At 34.6% G+C, this 22,117-nt stretch overlaps 1 protein-coding gene and 1 pseudogene across 2 annotated transcripts; both read left to right on the forward strand.

Annotated features, from left to right (window-relative positions):
* The first annotated feature begins 130 nt into the window (after positions 1-130).
* AGR3 (anterior gradient 3, protein disulphide isomerase family member) lies at positions 131-21,869 on the forward strand. 2 transcript variants are annotated; one of them, XM_005550047.5, is made up of 9 exons: positions 131-170; positions 1,356-1,387; positions 2,818-2,953; positions 7,304-7,367; positions 18,607-18,659; positions 19,200-19,276; positions 19,834-19,897; positions 20,677-20,760; positions 21,656-21,869. In XM_005550047.5, exons 3-9 carry the CDS (start codon positions 2,848-2,850, stop codon positions 21,703-21,705), a joined length of 498 nt encoding a protein of 165 aa, XP_005550104.2. In that variant the 5' UTR covers positions 131-170; positions 1,356-1,387; positions 2,818-2,847; the 3' UTR covers positions 21,706-21,869. The 2 variants fall into 2 exon arrangements, with proteins under 2 accessions (XP_005550104.2, XP_005550105.2); XM_005550048.5 differs by lacking the exon at positions 1,356-1,387.
* On the forward strand, positions 14,762-17,071 carry LOC141409885 (cell cycle checkpoint protein RAD17 pseudogene; annotated as a pseudogene).
* Positions 21,870-22,117: the final 248 nt, after the last annotated feature.

Raw genomic sequence — 22,117 nt, forward strand, 5'->3', positions numbered from 1 at the left:
GAGTTTTTCAGACCAGCCTACTTTCTAAAGTTTGTTTTCCGGTAACTATGCTCTTGTTTCTATGCAGGTGAGGTTGTAGGTCAGGTGTGTGTGTGTGTCTATAAATCCACACCCATTTTTAACCAGAAACATCCAGAGTACATTTCCAACAAGAGCACTGGCCAAGTCAGGTAAGCAAGCAAAGTTTCCAGATTACTTAATCAGTGGTCAAGCTTTGCAATATTTAAATAATCACCTTTTGCTATATAAAAGTGAAGCTTTCAGTAAAGGCTGGGAAAGTGAAATGAATTTTTAATTTTCTTCTTTTACCGAACTGGATTTCCTTTGCTAGTTTCATAGTTTTATCTCTATTTATATTAATGGTATTAGAATAAATTGACATCAACCACAAAAACAACTCTTTAAAAATTATTCTACAAGTATTAATAGCTCTTCTTTATAGTCTTTTAAGTCTTGTTTTATTTTAAAATATAGGTGCTTATAATATCAGTTACTTATGTTAAATTACTTTTGAAAAATAAAATACTAATGTCAGAAAATGCTAATTGACCAATGTTTATACAACCTAATTTCTGGCATATGGTTATATGCCTCCCAAATGCATTTTAAGCTGCTATAGGCCTGTAACCATGCCATATTTATCTGTGTTCCCCCAAGTATCTTAACCTTGCAACTGATTCTAAAGGACCCTCAGCAATTTACAGTGTATGTTACCAAGGAAAGCATTATTTATTCAAAATCTATAATGTACAAGTTGTACTGCTTTGTCACAGAATATATTTAATACCTATTTTATAATTTATCAATGTAAAACCAGAAAACCAAGATTTTTATTTTTTAATTAGAAAGTATTTGACAATAATACATAAATATTTGAAATTTTAAGGAAAAAAATGTTCCCACCTAACTCTAAGCTTGGCAGCTTTAAAATAGCAAAAATGATGAAGTTATGCTTTTTCTTTTTTAAAATGCAGATTCCACCTGCTTGTCTCTGTACCTAACATAGAAAAATCTTTCTAAAGTGCCCTCCAGATTGACTTTTCTTAACTCTTCTTTATATCCAAGATCCCTGGAAGAATTTTAATGAAGTTTTGGACCCTATTCCCATGGAAAAGGAACAGGCAGATAAAATTTTGCACGCAATTTCCAGGGGTTTTGAGCCTTCTGTAGCTCATCCACAGGCCTTCTAGAAGCCTGCTGGATTCAGGTTAAGATCCTGTCCTAGATGGTTACTTCAGTTCCTCCACTGCAACTCCCAACCTGTCTAACTACGGCTGCCTTTGCTGGGTTGGGTTTCATGTTCCAGAGTCAAATGTCCCTGTCCTCTACTAAAATCCACCCTTTCTTTGTTTCAGTCTTTAAAGTACAAGATGACCGAGGCCTTAAGGTACAAGATGACATTCTGAAATGTTTTATGGCTTAATAAGTTATGGAAACTTAAACTGAAATCCTTATCAGGCACCATGATCATTATTTAACAGGGTTTTTATATGCCTGGAAAGAAAGGACGGAAGAGGACGGGAGGGGAAAGGAGGGGAGAGGAGGGGAAAGGAGGGGAGAGGAGGGGAGACGAAAGGAGGCCGGGAGCTGTGGCTCACCCCTGTAATCCCAGCACTTTGGGAGGCTGAAGCAGGTGGATTATTTGAGGTCAGGAGTTTGAGACCAGCCTGGCCAACATGCTGAAACCCCGTCTCTATTAAAAATAGAAAAATTAGCCAGGTGTGGTGGTACACACCTATAACCCCAGCTACTTGGGAGACCAAGGCAGGAGACTCGCTTGGCTAAGGAAATTTTACTATTTTGGTGACAAATTCAATACTAAATAATGTAAGTCAATAGGAAAGACATCTTAAAGGAACTTTAAATAAATGTGAAGGATATCTGTATATTTATTTTATATTTTGAGGTAAAGTTTCAAAACTGCATGCGCCAACCATTTTCAAATGAGTTTTATATGCTAATGCTGTAACTAAACATCTCACAAGTATTACAGACTTCCTGTAATATATTTATCAAGTGGTTTATGACCAGATCCAGATCAGGTCCAACTTTGGACTTTAGTTTTTATCTTAATGCGCAAAGTATAAAAGACTCACATTGAGTTAAGAATCGGTTTGAATTCTAGCTAACCAGGAGAGAATGTAATCATGGCACGTCTACGCTTCTCTATACATATGTCTAATGTATAGTAATATGACAGTATTTTATTTTTATAAAGAGCTGTATTATAAACTGAAGGGCAAAATTCTGATTAATTGTTGAAAGGATGAGAAAGGTAAGAAACTATAAAGGAACTGAAGGACAAGAATCCTCCATATTCTATTTTTCCTCTGATTTCTATTTTAAGCAATATTTGTTCATGTATAATCTTATCTTGGTATAGAGTCAAAATGTTTTGACCTACTAGATACAGGAGAATCAAAAGGCAAAGAATATTTCTGCATGCTAAAAGTCACTTTATAGTTTACAAGACATTAAAAAACATAATCTTATTTGAGTTTCATCTTGGTGGTGTGAACACTACAGGGCGATTCAGAAGCAGGCTTTGTGTGCCCTGAACCAGCTGTCTTTTAATTATACAGCACTATGCCCAGGATGCTCAGAACGTGACTTCTCACCAACTGAGCATGTATTGAGTTGATTAAGTATTTTAAAAATAAAATGTGAATGAAAGTTCTATGTGGTTGGTTATACCATGTCAAACCAAAAAAGCAGAACAGTCTGTCGTCACAGTATTGGTCCAACTCTTAGCAAATATCTTTTAATAATAGCTTGAAGCAACTCACTAGATTCTGAGAATTCCTTTCTGTCATCTAGCTTCTTCTGAGAGATTCTCTAGAAGACACGATGCTACACTCAGCTTTGGCTCTCTGCCTCTTACTCGTCGCAGTTTCTTCCAACCTTGCCATTGCAATAAAGAAGGAAAAGAGGCCTCCTCAGACACTCTCAAGAGGTGCTGTAATCTCATTTTATTTTCTAAACTCAGTCATTTGGATTGCTTTTTAAAATATCTCATGGTCTAATTATAAAATTATAAAACAAATTCAACTAACTGAATGATTTTTGTTGTGTGTGACTTCAAAATGGATTTTTAAAAACAGAAGGAATCAGTTTATTTTAGGCAGTGAATCAAATCAACTAGCAAACAATAACATAAGTTTGCATTATCTTTTGCTAAAATAATGGAGAATTGACTTGCTGCCTATAACTTTGATAGGCAGAGTCCTAGAAAATAATGATTGATTGCTATGTCATATTGGTGTCCTAATAGCAATTTAAGGTTCCTCAAAATTTGCTCCAATTCCCAGTCCTCTATTTCCCAGTCCTCCAAAAAAAAAAATAATAATAATAATTTGGAATGATTTTATATAAGCCTTCCCTGAAAATTATACTGTACCCCAAACCCTGAGAATTTGGGGTACCCAAGTCTTTGCTATATTGACTCTGGAAGACAGTGGTTTTAGACATAATCAAGGATTGCCATTGGCTACATGTTTAGAAAACATTTCTTTTTGTATTTACTGTTTTACTTTGGCCTAAGAAACAAATACATATTCATCTGTAAAGAAACATTTTATAAAAGAAAAAATTCTCAACATTGGTTTCTATATCTCTAAGTAACAGAAGTAGGAACAGAATTATTTGTCCCCACATAGCTGTTCAAAATTATCAGTATTACCACCAAGTACTTGACTATTTGTTTGCTCCATTCACATTACTACTGCAAATAGTGGTCAAGTGCCTTGTAGTAATACTGCTAGTTTTGAATAACCATGTGGGAACAAATAATTCTGTTCCTATCTCTAATATATATATATCATATATTATAATAATAACATATAAATTATATATAATATACAATAGTATACATTTGTTAAAATATATAATAAATTATATATAAATATATGCTATAGTTATAGATATATATTATATAATTTCAAATTCTAAAAGATTGACTTGCTTCCCAAGTACATTCATTTCTTAACAGATGTACTGAGTGCCAGCCAAGTGCTCATCAATGTTTACCTAAGCTAATTAACTCTACTTCAGCTTAACAAGCACACAAACTATATATACAGAAAGTCAATATATTTTTGCAAAAGAGATGAATGAAAAAGTTGAAATATTTTCCTAAACATAACTCTGTCTCTCTATATAAGCATAATTGTTGCAAAACAATGAGCTCAGTAGCCTTAAAGTGCCAAAGACTAAACTAGTTATTGCCCTTAAAGATTTTCCAGGTCTGCATTAAGCAGCACTGTGATAACTGTACCACAAAGCATCAACATTCTGTGTGCTCACTTCTAAATATTTATTTAAAACTCTTGTTGAATGTTTTGAAAAATATATTACATTTGTATGCTCTATTTTAAACAACTTAAAGGTTCTGTTATTTCAATTGATAAGAAACTAATTTAACACAGAAGATTACTGATATTAGCTGAGAACACCATTACTGAGAATTGGTTTATATTTGGCAAAGTCTTTTACCATCTATTGCTACATGGTAAACAACGGAGAGAATGAGGCTCAGAATGAATGAAGATTAAAGGTAGGGGTGAGTGGGAGGAGTTTGGATACAGTACACAGAGTAGCATATGGAGCCCCTTAGAGCACAGGGTAGCACCAGTTAAGTAGAGAAGGAAGTAAGAAGAAAAGGAAGATTAATTAGAAAAAGGTAGTAGAAGATTCAGGGAGAAAAAATACATACGCATACAGTGATCCAAGAAAATCCCAACTTCCTTTGAATCAGAATTGCTGAGTACCTAGTCCAGTGCTTGGCAGATAGTAAATACTTAATAAATATATGTTAGATAAATGAATAAAATCTCAAAAGACAAGAAAACATAGCCAGGGACAGAGATAGGGATAGAATTAGAGTAATGAGCAGAAGCCATGAGGTGCATTTAAACTGTACCAGCTTTGACCTATTGTGATTATAACAGAGTATATAAAAAATTATTATAATGCAATATGGCTTTCCTACAGGGCTTCGGAGAATTTTTTGAGAATAGGGATTATATTGTCTATATTTGTATTCCCACTGCTTTGTGGAGTAAGTGATGCAGCAGATGTTCCTTTACTGTTTGTGGAACCAAATTGAGCAGGAGCAGAGAACAGAAATTTTCCCCACTGCTAATACTCCAGCATTGAATGATATTTGCATCAGAAGAGGGAAAATTAAGCAGATGCCTAGTCTCACTTGCTGTTTTAGAATAACTTTTACTTAACGCAAAATGTGGTGTATAGATATTGCATGTGTTCAACCAAAGTTGGAAAGAGCATCTTTCAGGATTATTACAGAGAGCAAGAGTTCCTGTTAAGATGTGGCATTAAACTAACAAGAGATGTTTTTCAATGTTAAGATTTTAAATCAGGCCAAAAAAAAAAAAAAAAAAACCCAAAAACATTGCTGGTGAGAATATAAAATGATGCAGCCACTTGAGAAAATAACCTGACAGCTCCTCAAAAACCTAAATATAGTGTTACCATTTGTTCGGCAGTTCCGCTCCTAGGTGTATACCCAAGATAAATGAAAACATATACCACTCAAAAACTTGCCTATGTATGTTCACAGTGGCATTATTCATAAAAGAGAAAAAGTGGAAACAACCCAAATATCCATTAACTGATGAACAAATAAAATGTGGTATATCCATACAATGGAATAATATTTGACCATAAAAAAATGAATTAAATAATAATACATGTCACTATATGGATGAACCTTAAAAAGGTTATGCTGAGTGAAAAAATCTAGTCACAAAAGCCTACATATTGTGTGATTCCATTTATATGAAAAGTCCAGCATAAGCAAATCTATAGAGACAGAAAGTAGAGTAGGGGTTTCTTAGGGCTGTGGCAGTTGAAGAAAATGGGGAGGAGGTGATAGCTAAATGGTATAGCGGGTTTTTTTGAGGAGATGAAAATGTTCTAAAATTGATTGTGATGATGGTTACACAACTTCGTGGATATACTGAAAAAAGTATACATTTTCTTTCTCTTTTTTTTTTTTTTTTTTTTTTGAAATGGAGTCTTGCTCTGTTACCCAGGCTGGAGTGCAGTGGTGCAATCTTGGCTCACTGCAACATCCACCTCCCAGGTTCAAGGGATTCTCTTGCCTCAGCCTCCCAAGTAGCTGGGTCTACAGGTGCATGCTACCACACCCAGCTAATTTTTGTATTTTTGTAGAGACGGGGTTTAACCATGTTGGCTAGGCTGGTCTTGAACTCCTGACCTCAAACGATCCACCCACCTCAGCCTCGCAAAGTGCTGGGATTACAGGCATGAGCCACCACACCTGGCCAAAAGTATTCATTTTCAATAGGTGAGTTGTATTGGTGTATTAATTTTATTTCAATAAAGCTGTCACCAGAAAACAAACATGAAAAACAAACAAGCAAAAATCATGGAATCATATTTTTCAAATTATTATCATATTTACCATGACATTAAAGCCAGAAACTGTGGTCTGACAACATTTGAAATGTACGTGAAAATCTGGGCCCAAACTGACTTCCAAATATTGCTAATTTTCACATTAATTCAATCTCTCTCATTGATAGACTGAGACACTTTCTGAAAATACTCAGTAATGTTTTTGGAGGTTCTGTGCATTCTTCTCCTTGATGATCTTATTCTTTAATTGCTAATACACATTCCCAAATAATCATACCATTTCTTTAAGGCTAATGGGTTCTCTCTATATTTATTGCTTTCTGTTTTTTCTCTCCATTCTTTTGGGTGTTTCCAAAACACATGTGTTTTATTATGTCTCTCAGCCATGAAATTCCCACACAAGAATTTTTTCCATGTCAGAATTCAAAGCAAAATTCAGAATTCCTTTATTTCACAATGTATACTGACTTAGAAGAGGTCAGCATCTCTTGGGACCCAAAATAGGAGGGCATTGTAGAGTATAGCCCAAAGGATTCCTAATAATCTTACGAAGTATGCAAAGATGAACTGTTACTTTCCAAACATTCCTAAAGCCAGAGCTTTTACATTATCCAAAGATGTCCTTTCAATCAGCTCTAATCATAACAATATTTATTAAGCACTTACTGGCTTCAAGGCCATGGGCCTCAAGGTTTGAAATACAGTAGCAAAACCTCAGTACTACAACATAAAGGGAAACCACCTCCATATCTAGTGAAAATTGTGGGTCCTCTGCACCATATATCAGCCAACAGCTTAAAGGCTTAGTTAAATATCTGTAGGTAGATATCTGATTATTAGATACCCATTTCAGAGCTCGTCTCTAGTTCTGGGTTACTGCATTGATTTCTCTCTTCTATTTCAGGATGGGGAGATGACATCACTTGGGTACAAACTTATGAAGAAGGTCTCTTTTATGCTCAAAAAAGGTAACATGTCTCTCAGCTCATTTTTTTTCCTTTTATCTGTAGTAGATTCATAATAATTGTACATATTTATGGAATATAGAGTGATATGCTGATACATGTACACAATGTGTAGTGATCAAATCAGTGTAATTAGCATATGTATCACCTCAAACATTTCTTTTCTTTCTGGTGGGAACACTCAAAATCCTCTCTATTCGCTTTTTAAAAATATACAATAGACTATCGTTAACTGCATGTACCCTATAGTGCTGTAGACTACTTGAACTTATTCCTCCTATCTAGCTGTATTTTTGCATCTATTAATCAACCTCTCCTTATTCTTCCAGCTCTGAACCCTTCCCAGCTTCTAATAACCAGAGTTCTACTCTCTACTTCTATTAGTACAACTTTTTTTTAAGCTACCCTATATGAGTCAGAATTCATGGCATTTATCTTTTTATGTCTGACTTATTTCACTTAACACATCCTCCAGGCTCATTCATGCTGCTGTGAATGAGAGTATTTCATTATTTTTTATGGCTAGGTAATAGTCCACTGTGAATATGTAACACTTTTTCTTTATCCATTCATTCATTGACGTACATTTAGGTTGATTCTATAAATCTTGGCTATTGTGAATAGTAATTCAATAAATATGGAGATGCAGATATCTCTTTAATATACTGATTTTTTAAATAAATACTCAGTAGTAGGAAAGCTGGACCATATGGTAGTTATATTTTTAGTTTTTTGAGAATCCTCTATATGTTTTGCATAATGGCTGTACTAATTTACATTCCTACCAACAGTGTATAAGAATTCCCTCTTCTCTGCGTCCTCACCAGCATTTGTTATTTTTTGTCTTCTTGATAATATCAATTCTAACTGTGGTGGGATAATATCTCATTGTGGTTTGATCTGCCTTCCCCTGATGATTAGAGATGTTGAGAGTTTCTTCATATCCTTGGCCATTTGTGTGTCTTCTTTTGAGAAATGTCTATTCAGATCTTTTGCCCATTTTAAAATCAAATCATTTGGGGTTTTTTGTTGCTGAGTTATTTGAGTTCCTTGTGTATTCTAGATATAAGGTCCTTGTCAAATGAATAGTTTGCAAATAATTTTCCCATTCTACAGGTTATCCCCTTATTCTTTTGTTTCCTTTACTGTTCAGACGCTTCTCAGGTGACATAGTACCATTTGTCTATTTTTGTTTTTGTTGCATTTGCTTTTGAAGTCTTACCCATACATTTTTTTGCTGGGAACAATGCCCTGAAGGTCTTCCCTTATATTTTCTTCTAGGAGTTTTATAGTTTGGGGTCTTACATTCAAGTCTTTAGTTCATTTTGAATTGATTTTTGCATATGGTGAGAGATAGGAGTCTAGTTTCATTCTTCTACATATGAATATTCACGTTTTCCAGCACTATTTATTGAAGAGGGTGTCCTTTCCCTAATGCATATTCTTGGCACCTTTGTCAAAAATCAGCTGACTTTAAATATGTGGATTTATTTCTGGGTTCTCTATTCTATTCCATTGGTCTAGGTGTCTGTTTTTATACCAATACCATGCTGTTTTGTTTACCATAGCTTTGCAGTATATTTTGAAGTCAAGTAGTATGATGCCTGCAGTTTGTTCTTTTCACTCTGTATTGCTTTGAACTATTTGGAGTCTGTTGTGGTTCTATACAAATTTTAAGATTTTTTCTTTGTTTCTGTGAAAAATGTCATTGGAATTTTGATAGAGATTACATTAAATCTGTAGATATCTTCCAGTAGTATGGTCGTTTTAGCAAAAGTCATTCTTCCAATCTATGGCATGGGATGTCTTTCCACTTTTGGTGTTCTCTTCAATTTCTTTCATCAATGTTTTATAGCTTTTCTTGTAGGGATCGTTCACCTCCTTGGTTAATATATTCCTAGGAGTGTGTGTGTGTGTGTGTGTGTGTGTGTGTGTGTGCATGTATGTGTGTGTGTGGTTTTTGTTTGTTGTTTTTTTGAGATGGAGTCTCACTCTGTCGCCCAGGCTGGAGTACAGTGACGCGATCTCAGCTTGCTGCAACCTCCACCTCCCAGGTTCCAGTGATTCTCCTGCCTCAACCTCCTGAGTAGCTGGGATTACAGGCACACACCACCATGCCCAGATAATTTTTTATTAGTAGTAGAGACAGGGTTTCACCATGTTGGCCAGGCCGGTCTTGAACTCTTAATCTCAGGTGATCCGCCCACCTCAACCTCCCAAAGTGCTGGGATTGCAGGCATTAGCCACCACGCCTGGCCTTTCTGTGATTATTGTAAATAGCACTGCTTTCTTGTTTCTTTTTTTCAGCTAGTTTGTTATTGTTGTATAGAAATGCTACTGGTTTTGTGTGTTGATTTTGTATCCTCCACTCCCCGTTAATTTTAACAGATCATATAGATACCTCAGAGAAGAATCAAAAGAAGGCATTTTAGTTTTCAAAAAGATGTCACAAGTATTTGCTCTGCTATTGTATGCCAGTGGGACTAATAGTTGCTGTTAGAATGCATTTTATAAACGAAAGCTCTAAATACCTCTGTATTAATGAATTTATTACTCAATCAAGCTTTTGAGTATATTATATAAACAAAGTAGTATTACTTATTAGGCATTACACAAGCTTAAACAGAAAACAGGTTTAGGGCAGCAGTTCTAAGGCCTGCCTGTTTGAATATCAGAGCAATTTGAGTAGCTTTTTTAAAAATCCAAATTTATAATTAATCAGTCAAGTATTCCTTGAACGTCCATTGCTATGTGCCAGACACTGTTTTAGGCTCAATGACCAAGTATGATACTGTTTTTATTCTTAAAGGCCTACTGAGTCTTTGGGAATAAAGCTGAGAAACATATTATTAAATTAATGAAATATCTAAAGAACATTCTATTGCAATACTCTTTAAAGATGAAGAAAGATTTCAAATTAACTATTGTTTCAATATTGGACAAGTATTAGAAAAGAAAAAAGTCTACAGAAGAATCTCACTTCCAAATATCAGTGTAACAAACAAACAACATATTAGTAAGGAGCACCAGCAGAACATTTGAAAAATATACCCTGATAAACTGAGGTTTGGTCTGATAATGCCAGCGTGGTTTAGGATTAAGAAATGTACTAATTAAAATAATTTAATATTTATAAGGAGACAACCCATACAAGTATCTCTCATCTCCATAAATTCTGAAAATGCATTAATAGAATAAAACATCTATATTTGAATTTTTAAGACTTTGCATTTGACAATATTAATTTCTTTAAATTAACCCTAACAAAGAAATAGCATTCCAACAGTAGCAACAACAAAAAAAACGAACACGTTATGTTTACTGGGAAAACAAATAGAAGTGTCCCATTAAAGTGTGGATAAGACAAGTATATCTATAATCACAACAATTACTAACATTTTTCTGGAGGTACTAACTAAGGCAAGTATAGGAGGAAAAAGTAGAAAATGTAGAAAGGAAAAGTTAAAAGTATCTTTATTTGCAAATGATAATTTATATACCTGAAAAACTTTAAAAATTTAAATGTTCAGAATAACAAAAATTCTGTTGAATTAGATGGGAATACACTGATATTTAAAAATTGACTGTATTTATATATAGAAAAACACATCCAAAAAAAACTTGCAAAATACCTCATTTACAATGACAAAAAAGGAAATACTCCAGAATAAACTTGACAGAAGATGTGCAAAATCTATATGAACCTAAATACACTGAAAAGAAAAAAGAAATTTCCAAACCAATGGCAGTGCATATTATATTCTTGGATTGCAAGACTTAACATCATAAAAATGCCAATTCTCTCTATACTTAAAAAACTTTTTAAGATGATCACAATAAATTGCAATAAGATTTTTTTAAGATAATTCTAAAATTGAAATTAAAAAATAGACATGAGTATTTAGGATAGTTAGGAACATTCTGAAAAGAGAGCAATAAGGATTAGGCCTTAATCATTATTAAACATTTTACAAAGCAATAATAAACAGTATGTTACTTGTAAATAAACAAAACATAATAAAAGTATAGAAATAAAACTTTGAATGTAAATGGATTTGGACCTCCAGTCAAAAGACATAGAGTGACTCAATGGATTAAAAACACAGATTCCCCCTGCCCCCTGAAAAAAAAAAAAAAAAAACTCGTAAGACCCAACTATAGGCTCAAGCGATCCTCCTGCCTCAGCCTCTCAAGTAGCTAGGACTTCAAATGTGTGCCACCACATGGGCCAATTTTTGTACTTTTGGTAGAGACAGGGTTACACTATGCTGCCCAGGCTAGTCTCAAACTCCTAAGCTCAAGCAATCCTCCCACCTTGGCCTCCCAAAATGCTGGGATTACAGGCATGAGCCACCATGCTGGGCCTCACTTCACCTTGAAGGATGCTTATTAACTGCAGTTGAAAGGATCAAAAAACATATCCTATACAAATGGAAACAAAACAAACCAAAAAAAAAGTAGCTACACTTACATCAGATAAAACAGACTTTAAGTCAAAAAATGTAAACAGAAACAAAGAAGGTCATTATATAATAACAAACAGATTAATTTACCAAGAAGGTATAACAATTATAAATATATATTCATCTAACATCACAGTACCTAAATACATATATCAGATATTAATAGATCTGAAAAGAGGGATAGATTACAACACAATAATAGTAAGGGACTTCAATACCCCACTTTCAACAATGAACAGATCATCCAAAAAGTCAATAAGGAAACATTGGACTTGAACTACACTTTAGACCAAATTGACCTATCAAACATATACAAAGCATTTAATCAAACAGCAAGAGAAGATACATTCTCAATAGCATAGGGATTATTTTTTAGAACAGATCACATGATAGACCACAAAACAAGTCTAACAAATGTAAGAAGACTGAAATTATATCAAGTATCTTTTCTGACCATCAACAGATGAATTGATAAAATATGGTATATGTACATAACAAAATACTATTTAGCCATTGGAAGCAAGGAAATTCTGAATAGCTATCCAAAGAGCCTATCTCCTTTGATGCTCACAATTCACTTAAAATTAAAGCAGTATTTAAAAATCATTCTATATACCCAGACATTAGTCTGGGCAATGATTTTTTTTATATGACCTCAAAAACATGGGAAACAAAAGCAAAAATAGACAACTGAGATTACATCAAACTAAAAAGCTTCTGTACAGCAAAGGAGACAATAACAGAGTGAAGAAATAACCAACAGAATAGAAGACAATATGTGAAAGCCCTACATCTGAAAAGAGACAAATATGTAAGGAACTCAACTCAATAACAAAACAAAAATGGAATTTGTGTTTTAAAAATGGACAAAACACCTGAATAGACATTTCTTAAAAGAAGACATACAGGCTGGGCGCTGTGGCTCACACCTCTAATCCCAGCACTTTGGGAGGCCAAGGTGGGCTGATCACTTGAGGTTGAGAGTCTGAGACCAGCCTGACCAACATGGAGAAACCCCATCGCTACTAAAAATTCAAAATTAGCCAGGCATGGTGGTGCATGCCTGTAATCCCAGCTACTCGGGAGGCTGAGGCAGGAAAATCACTTGAATCTGGGAGGCAGAGGTTGTGGTGAGCCGAGATCTCACCGTTGCACTCCAGCCTGGGCAACAAGAGCAAAGCTCCATCTCAAAAAAAAGGAGACAAACAAACGGCCAACAGGTAGATAAAAACAATACTTAACACCACTAATCATCAGGGAAATGCAAATTAACTCCACAATGAAATACCACCTCACTCCTTTTAGAAAGGCTATTATTCAAAAGATGAATAATAGCAAGTGTTGGCAAGAATGTGGAGAAAAGAGAACCCTTTTACACTGTTGGTGGGAATGTAAATTAGTACAGCCATTATGGAAAGCATAATGTATGGAGATTACTCAAAAAATTAAAAATAGAACTACGATATGATCCAGAAATTCCCTGCTGGGCATATATCAAAAAGATAAAATCGGTATGTCTAAGAGATATCTGCACTCCCATGTTCACTGTCATTTGCAACAACATAGAAGAACCTGGAGGACATTATGGTGAGTGAAACAAGCCAGATACAGAAAGACAAATGTCACATAATCTCACATGTGTAATCTAAAAAAGTCAAACTCATAGAAACAAAGGAAAATGGTGGTTACTAGAGTCTGGGGGTAAGGATGGGGAGTTCTTGCTCAAAGGACACATTATTCAGTTAAGTGAAATAAGTTTTAGAGATCTGTTGTACATTGTGGGAATAATAGTTAATAATAATATATTTTACACTTGAAAATTGCTGAGAGTAAATTTTAAATATTCTCACCACAAAAAATAAGTATGTGAGGTGATGCATATGTGAAATAGCTTGATTTAACCACTGCACAATATACATACATCAAAACAGCATGCCGTACACCATAAATGTATACAGCTTTTACTTGTCAAATAAATAAGTAAATAGATTATTGATAACTGACAAACTCCATAGATAAATAGATACTACAGGAAATTTTTAATACAGGATGTGGTATTTTAAATCAGGAATAGGGGAGACAGGTTACATAATAGTTAGTGTCAGAGAGAAGTTGATAGCCATCTGGGAAAAACAAATAAATTTGTATCCATATCTCACATTTATGCAAAAATAAATTAGAAAGATATAATCATGAAAATTAAATCATTAAGGTGCTAGAAGATACTACTGCAAAATTTTATTTCTTTAAATGCTTGGAATAGGGGAGAGCCAAGATTATAGTGAGGCAAGAAAGATACCTGGGATATAAAAATAAAGCCTCTAATTTTAGTCTTCTAGATGCTTCCCTGGCCTTGTGCTAGTCCTGTCTGCTAGGCTTGAGCATAACCAAAGAAAAGGAGAAGAGAAAAGAAAAAGTCTGAAAGAAATGACTAATATTTTCAATTACACGGAATTTTCCGCATAACCAAAACCTTACAGTAAACAAAGGAAAAATATTTTTTAAATGGAAAACTGCAGCACATATTACAAGGGTGGCTTTAATATACAATATGCTCCATATTAATATGAGAAAGGTCAACAAGTCAACAGAAAAAAATGAGCAAAGAATATGAAAGTTCACAGAATAGAAAAATAAGTAACGCAAATATATAAGATTGACTATTTTTTATAAGAAAGACAAACCACATTCATTTCCCTCTTTTCACCTGTTGGATTAAAAAAAAATTTAAACTAATAACCAGCTTTAGTGAGAATAGCAAAAACAATTACTGCTCACACTACCAGAGAGAATATGAATTGGTACAGCTTCTATGGAGGGTATATATCAGAATTATAAATGCACACACTCTTTGACCCAGAAATTCTACTTCTGGAAATGTATTCACAAACATACCCATCTATGTGCAAAATCATTTTAAAAAAACAGCATGGTCTCTCATTTCAGGAATCTGGCATCTTCAGGAACAGTTACCTGCTTTTTAAAGGAGGTGAATTATAGTTTAATGTACTACAGGTCCTATACTATGGATGGGAACTATTACAGCTTATAATGTCAAAAACTTTTCTTAGACCAAAGGTATCTTCCACAAAGGTAACAGACTGGATGACCCATCTTTCAATGATTTTCTAGAGTGTAGAGTCATCTCTACTATTACTGCCACATCATTAGGTGTGAATAACTCAAATCATAGAGAAAAAATTAGCCTTCTACATTAGAAAGTAGGATTATTTCCAGCTAGAAAAATAGGAAGTCTATCTTCCTTAGAACAGATTTATGGTTTAGAAAATTCAAAAGACTATCTGTCTGAAAATGAATCATGGGTAGATAAATATAAACCAGAAATTTAGCATGCACTTGCTGTGCATAAAAAGAAAACTGAAGAAGTTGAAACCTGGTAAAAAGCTCAAGTCTTAGAAAGGCAACCATAACAGGATGGATCTATTTTATTAATAACAGGTCCTCCTGGATGTGAAACAATAACTACCAAAAAATACTATCAAATAAGCATGGTATTCAAGTACAAGAGTGGATTAATCCAGTTTTACCAGACTTCCAAAAAGATGATTTCAAGGAAATGTTTCATACTGAATCAAGCTTCGGTACGTTTCCCTATCAGTCTCAGAGAGCAGTTTTCAAAGTTTCTACTAAGAGCAACAAAGTATAACAAGTTACACATGCTTACTGATCTATCTGAGAGCTGATAAAAAGATAATTCTGGTTGAAGATTTATCTAACCAGTTTTATCGGGATTCTCATACTTTACATGAAGTTCTAAGGAAGTATGTGAAGATTGATCGATGTCCTCTTACATTTATAATCTCTGACAGTCTCAGTGGTGATAATAATCAAAGTTTCTTGTTTCCCAAAGAAATCTAGGAAGAGTGTTCTATCTCAAATATTGGTTTCAACCCTGTGGCACCAACAATTATGATGAAATTTCTTAATCAAATAGTGAGTATAGAAGCTAACAAGAGTGGAAGAAAAATTACTGTCCCTGACAAAACTTCTCTAGAGTTGCTCTGTCAAGGACGTTCTGGTGATATGAGAAGTGCAATAAACAGCCTCCAGATTTCTTCTTCAAAAGGGGAAAACAACTTATGGCCAAGGAAAAAAAGAACGTCTTTAAAATTGAATGCTGTGCTGTCAAAATCAAAACGAAAAAAAAAAAACCTGATAGGGTTTTTGAAAATCAAGAGGTCCAAGCTATTGGTGGCAAAAATGTTTCTCTGTTTCTATTCCGATCTTTGAGGAAAATCCTATACCATAAAAGAGCATCTTTAACAGAATTAGACTCACCTCGGTTGCCCTCTCATTTATCAGAACATGATCGGGATACATACTTGTTGAACCTGAGGAGGTAGTAGAAATGTCACACATGCCAGGAGACTTATTTAATTTATATCTTCACCAAAACTACATAGATTTCTTCATGAAATTGATGATATTGTGAGAGCCAGTGAATTTCTAAGTTTTGTAGATATCCTCAGTGGTGACTGGAATACACACTCTTTACTCAGGAAATATAGGACAGCTATAGCTACGAGAGGTGTGATACATTCCAACAAAGCCCGAGGATATGCTCATTGCCAAGGAGGAGGAGCAAGTTTTTGACCCTTGCACACAACCCAGTGGTTTCTAATAAATAAAAAGTATCGGGAAAATTGCCTGGCAGCAAAAGCACTTTTTCCTGACTTCTGCGCACCAGCTTTATGCCTCCAAACTCAGCTACTGTCATACCTTGCTCTACTAACCATTCCGATGAGAAATCAAGCTCAGATTTCTTTTATCCAAGATATTGGAAGGCTCCCTCTGAAGCAACACTTTGGAAGATTGAAAAAGCAACACTTTGGAAGATTGAAAATGAAAGCCCTGACTGACAAGGAACATGGAATGATCGACCCTGACAGTGGAGATGAAGCCCAGCTTAATGGAGGGCATTCTGCAGAGGAATCTCTGGGTGAACCCGCTCAGGACACAGAGCCAGAAACCTGGTCTCTTCCTCTGAGTCATAATAGTGCCAGTGAACTGCCTGCCAGCCAGCCTCAGCCCTTTTCAGCCTAAGGAGACATGGAAGAAAACATAATAACAGAAGACCATGAGAGTGATGGGACATAGAAGCCAGCCTGCCAATCCGATTGCTACTTCACAGATTCATTTTTGTTTCATTCAGTGGTACTTCAGCAGAGTTAATATGCTTCTCTGATGAATTACACAACAGTTTGTTAATTCTCCATTCTCGTAGTATTTCATCTCGAGAAACTAACTATTCTGTCATCTTGAAGTAAATAGAAGATCAAGCCTTCCAATAATCTCTGAATGTTTTGCTGTAGGATCTATTAAATCTGTGAGTGATTGAAGATCAAGCCTTCAAATAATCTCTGAATGTTTTTCTGTAGGATTTATTAAATCTATGAGTGGTTTAAGGAGAGGTCAGTGTGTATAAAGTGTGTTTGAACATTATGCCAAATATCAAAATATGAAGGACTAATTCAGAATGCAAAAATGTTACGGCGGGTTGTAAATATGAACTATATAAGAGTTTAGTATGCAATTATGAGTGTAAAGAAACTGTGCCTTAAAAAGAACCAGCATGTTTACCAAATAAGTGTACAAATGTAAATGTTTAGGAACAATCTAAATACAAGAGATTGGAAACAATTTAAATATCCATCTTTGGGGGGACTAATAAGATAAAATATATTCATATAATAGAATATAATATAAAAGAATAGTGGCATAACTAAGATATATGTTATATTTTAAAAGCAAAATGTAGATACTTGTGTGCTAGTATTTTTGTTTTTTAGAAAGAAATACATGCACATAAATATGAACATGCATCTGGGTATATACAATATATATATATTCATATAGATTTTCAGTTATATGACCTGAAAACCTCTGGGAGAAAATATAAAGAAAAGTAATACAGCATAGTTATAGAAGTCAGCAGTAGGAGGAAGAATTTTTATCTTTTTCACTTTTTTATGGTTAAAATCAAAATGACCCCCCAAAAATGTATTAACTAGGAAACTTCCACTTATGTTGTCTGTACATTCTACAATGTGCCAGAATGAAAGGATATGAAAATAGCCAAATATTAACAGCTTTTTTGTAAAACTTTTTTAAAAACTACATTTAAGTCTTTGACTTTCCTGAAATCTTACACTAAGTGTTCATTGGAAATGAATACATTGTTCATAATATCCCTTTATCTCTGGATACACGATTGATTTTCTCTAACTGCACTATAGAGTACATAGGAATTACCTAATAAGCTTGTTAAACTACAGATGCCTGAAACCACCCCTCACCCCAAAGATTCTGATTGAGTGGGTCTGGGATGAAGCCTTTGGTTTTTTGTTTGTTTGAGACAGAGTCTCGCTATGTCGCCCAGGCTGAAGTGCAGTGGTGCTATCTTGGCTCACTGCAACCTCACCTCCTGGGTTCAAGTGATTCTCATATCTCAGCCTCCAGAGCAGCTGGGACTATAGGCTCACGCCACCACGCCCAGCTAATTTTGGAATGGAGCCTTTGCTAATTTTGGAATGGAGCCTTTGAATTTAAGTTCCTAATAAGCTACCTAGTGATACTGATACTGTCAGTTCTGGGGCCACAAATAGAGTAACACTGCTATTGACTACAGTGCTATGATTTGTAAATCTGAGTTACTACTGTAAGTCTTATTGAAACTAATAAAACTTCAAATCTAACTCCACTGTATGTTTTGACTCAAAGTTAATCATTTGACTTAATTCCATACTTTCTTTGTTTAGTAAGAAGCCATTAATGGTTATTCATCACCTGGAAGATTGTCAATACTCCCAAGGTAATTTTAGTCCCTGAGCTCTTATTATAATACATAATATTTCCAATATAAAATAGGAAAAGTGACCTGGTAATAATAGCTAAGAAGGCACTCAGCAAATCTCATTAAAAAAAAAAATTAGACAACTGCCAGAGTACCATCATTTTATTAAAGTGCTTAAAGACCACAATGATTGTTACCAATCTACTGAATGTTTCTATTATATCCCCTTAGAAATTAGATATTCCTCTTCTTCCCATGAAAAGAGAGGGGTGAGCTGAGAGGGTGGAGAAACACTGAAAGAAAAAAGTTGTTGTCTTAACCAATGAGTCAATGAGTTATATAAAATTATAAAACTAGTGTCTTCACTGTGATTATCCTTTGATGTCTCCTTGAACAGACTGTCCCTCATTGCAAAGTGGCAATAGGCCAATGAACTATTAATATTTACACTTGAGTTATATATGCAAACAAATGCTAAATATTAGCTTTATTTTGCTATGCTACATTAAAGTTCTCTTGATCCTTAAAACTAACTGACAATTTTGTTTTCCCCTATAGCACTAAAACGAGTATTTTCCCAAAATGAAGAAATACAAGAAATGGCTCAGAATAAGTTCATCATGCTAAACCTTATGGTACATAAACTTTATGATGTTTTCTTAATATTATAATTTCATGGAAAATTTGAATCCCTTTTTTCTTTTTTTTTCTTTTTTTTTTTTTTTTTTTTTTTTTTTAGATGGAGTCTCGCTCTGTCGCCCAGGCTGGAGTGCAGTGGTGCGATCTGGGTTCACAGCAACTTCAGCCTCCCTGGTTCAAGTTATTCTCCTGTCTCAGCCTCCCGAGTAGCTGGGACTACAGGCACCTGCCACCATGCCCAGCTAATTTTTGTATTTTTAGGAAAGATGGGGTTTCACCTTGTTGGTTAGGCTGGTCTCAAACTCCTGACCTCAGGTGATCCACTCACCTCAGTCTCCCAAAATGCTGGGATTACAGGCATGAGCCACCGCACCCGGCCTCCTTTTTTTCTATTTTTAAAGCACAAAGAGCTAAATGTTGGTTAATAGAGGAAGTTATGTGGAATTATAAAAGGCCAAAATAGAATTTACTGACAGTCTAGTTCACACAAAATCATCTTGAAACTATCAAAAACAAATGAATCCAATAACATTGTTTTTTTTTCTTCTGCTAGCATGAAACCACTGATAAGAATTTATCACCTGATGGGCAATATGTGCCTAGAATCATGTTTGTAGGTATGTATGTGATCTCATTTCATCGGATCTACAAAATTAGTAGAAGTCAGCATTCTTGCTTTTATTTTTAAATGCTGGTTCAAGTACTATTCTTTTTAAAGAGAAGTCATTTCTAATCCAATCAATATCAGCTCTTGTCAGTTCTACAACCAAAATCCACTATCTCTGCAATTTGAAAATTTTAAATATTTTTTCAAAGCACGTATGCTATTAAATCTATATCCCAATGTACTTTCAATACACTGCCCCAGACTAGATTGACAGAGATCTATGACACACTAAAAGGAGAATTCAGGTTAATTCATCATGAACCGACATGTATGAAAACTAATTCTGCTTATAAATTTGCTTGACATTTGTTTTAGATTAAGAAATAAAAATGATTTTAAGAACATTTTATGGATGTAGCCAGAGGCCATTATCCTAAGCAAATTAACACAGAAACAGAAAACCAAATAGTGCATGTTCACACGTATAAATAGGAGCTAAATACTGGTTACACATGGACATAAAGAGGGGAACAATAGACAACAGGAACTCCAACACAAGGGAAGGAGGGATGGGGCCAAAGGGTGAAAAACTAACTGTTGGGTACTATGTTCAATATTTGGGTGTTGGGTTCAGTTGAAGCCCAAACTTCACCATCACACAATATATCTATGTAGCAAATTTGCACACATAACCCCCAAATATAAAATAATAATAATAAAATTTTCACAAGAGTGAAAAAAAAGAACATGCTAAATTATACTTTACTGACTCGGTTTTTTTCTTGACAGACCCTTCTTTAACAGTCAGAGCTGATATAGCTGGAAGATACTCTAACAGATTGTACACATATGAACCTCAGGATTTACCCCTATGTAAGTATTCACAAACGATCTGAAACAGTGGTCATAGCTGACCCCTGACTGTTAGTTAAGGGACAATGATGCCCTACATCAGTGCTTCTCCACAAACAGTGCTATCTACACACCAGAATCACTGAGGCTAGTGGTGGTGTTTAAAACGCCAACTTCTGGCTCCCACCAAAATCAGAATTTTGGGGGTAGCTCAGAATCTATTTTAACAGGGATGCCTAAGGGCTTTTATGATTACTAAATTCTGAGATCACTAAAAAGAATATAGTACACATTAAAACGACAGAAACTTGAGAGAGTCCATTCTCCTAGTATCAAAGATCTCATGTGATTTCCTCAAATGATAGTAAAATCATTTCATCTTTCTTTAATGCCTATAAGCAAGGAGGTACAGTCTTACTTAGGACTTTAATCCTCTCTTTTTTTTTTTTTTTTTTTTTTCGTAGAGACAGGGTCTTAGTCTATTTCCCAGGCTGTTCTCAAACTCCTGGCCTTAAGTGATCCTCCCACCTCAGCCTCCCAAAATGCTGGGATTAGAAGCATGACCTACCATGCCTGGCCAAATCTATTTTTTACAACATTCATTGTCAACCACATTTAGTAAGACAACTGTGCCTGTAAGATCTGGCAATACTAATACAAAATGATCCATTAAAAAATAAAAGAGGTATTCCTCAAAACCCCTCTAATGAAATTATTCAACATAAAGTTGACCAACCAGCTCTCAATGGTCTAATCCCTAAATTTACATGTACACTTTTAGCATATTCCTTAATGTCACAGATGAATTCCCAAGTTTTCAAAGCTATTGGGTCAATTTCAGGTTCTAGAGTTAATAGATCATAGCATTTATACTTTCATTTGTTAATAGCATAATATATATTAACTCTTATTTCAGTGATAGAAAACATGAAGAAAGCATTAAGACTTATTCAATCAGAGTTATAAGGGATGATGGAAAAATGCCTTCACTTCGAAGAAGTCAAATTGAATGAAGAAAACCTCTGGCACATTGACAAATATTAAATGTGCAAGTATATAGATTTTGTAATATTACTGTTTAGTTTTTTAATGTGTTTGCAATAGTCCTATTAAAATGAATGTTTTTTAAATCTGAGACTGACAATATAGTTTTATTTCTGCCTCATCAGTAGCAAAGAAAGCCTGCCAAGAGTAATAGTGGAGACAGGAGGACCTAAATAAGAGGTTCCTATAAGGTTTGTCTCTATTTCTTCACCTCTCCTTCACTCCATCAACTAATCTAACTTTATTTTTAATTTTCTAATTTTTTTTTTTTTTTTTGGTAGAGATGCAGTCTCACTATGTTGCCCAGGCTGGTCTCGAACTGGGCTCAAGCAAT

This window comes from Macaca fascicularis, chromosome 3, assembly GCF_037993035.2.
Source record: "Macaca fascicularis isolate 582-1 chromosome 3, T2T-MFA8v1.1".
Taxonomy (NCBI): Eukaryota; Metazoa; Chordata; class Mammalia; order Primates; family Cercopithecidae; genus Macaca; species Macaca fascicularis.

Excerpts from the sequence above, each read along its gene's own strand:
- AGR3 (XM_005550047.5), top strand. The coding sequence starts at position 2,848 with ATGCTACACTCAGCTTTGGCTCTCTGCCTCTTACTCGTCGCAGTTTCT. Across the intron at positions 2,954-7,303 it reads TCCTCAGACACTCTCAAGAG|GATGGGGAGATGACATCACT; the intron begins GTGCTGTAATCT and ends CTTCTATTTCAG. Across the intron at positions 19,277-19,833 it reads TCATCATGCTAAACCTTATG|CATGAAACCACTGATAAGAA; the intron begins GTACATAAACTT and ends TTCTTCTGCTAG.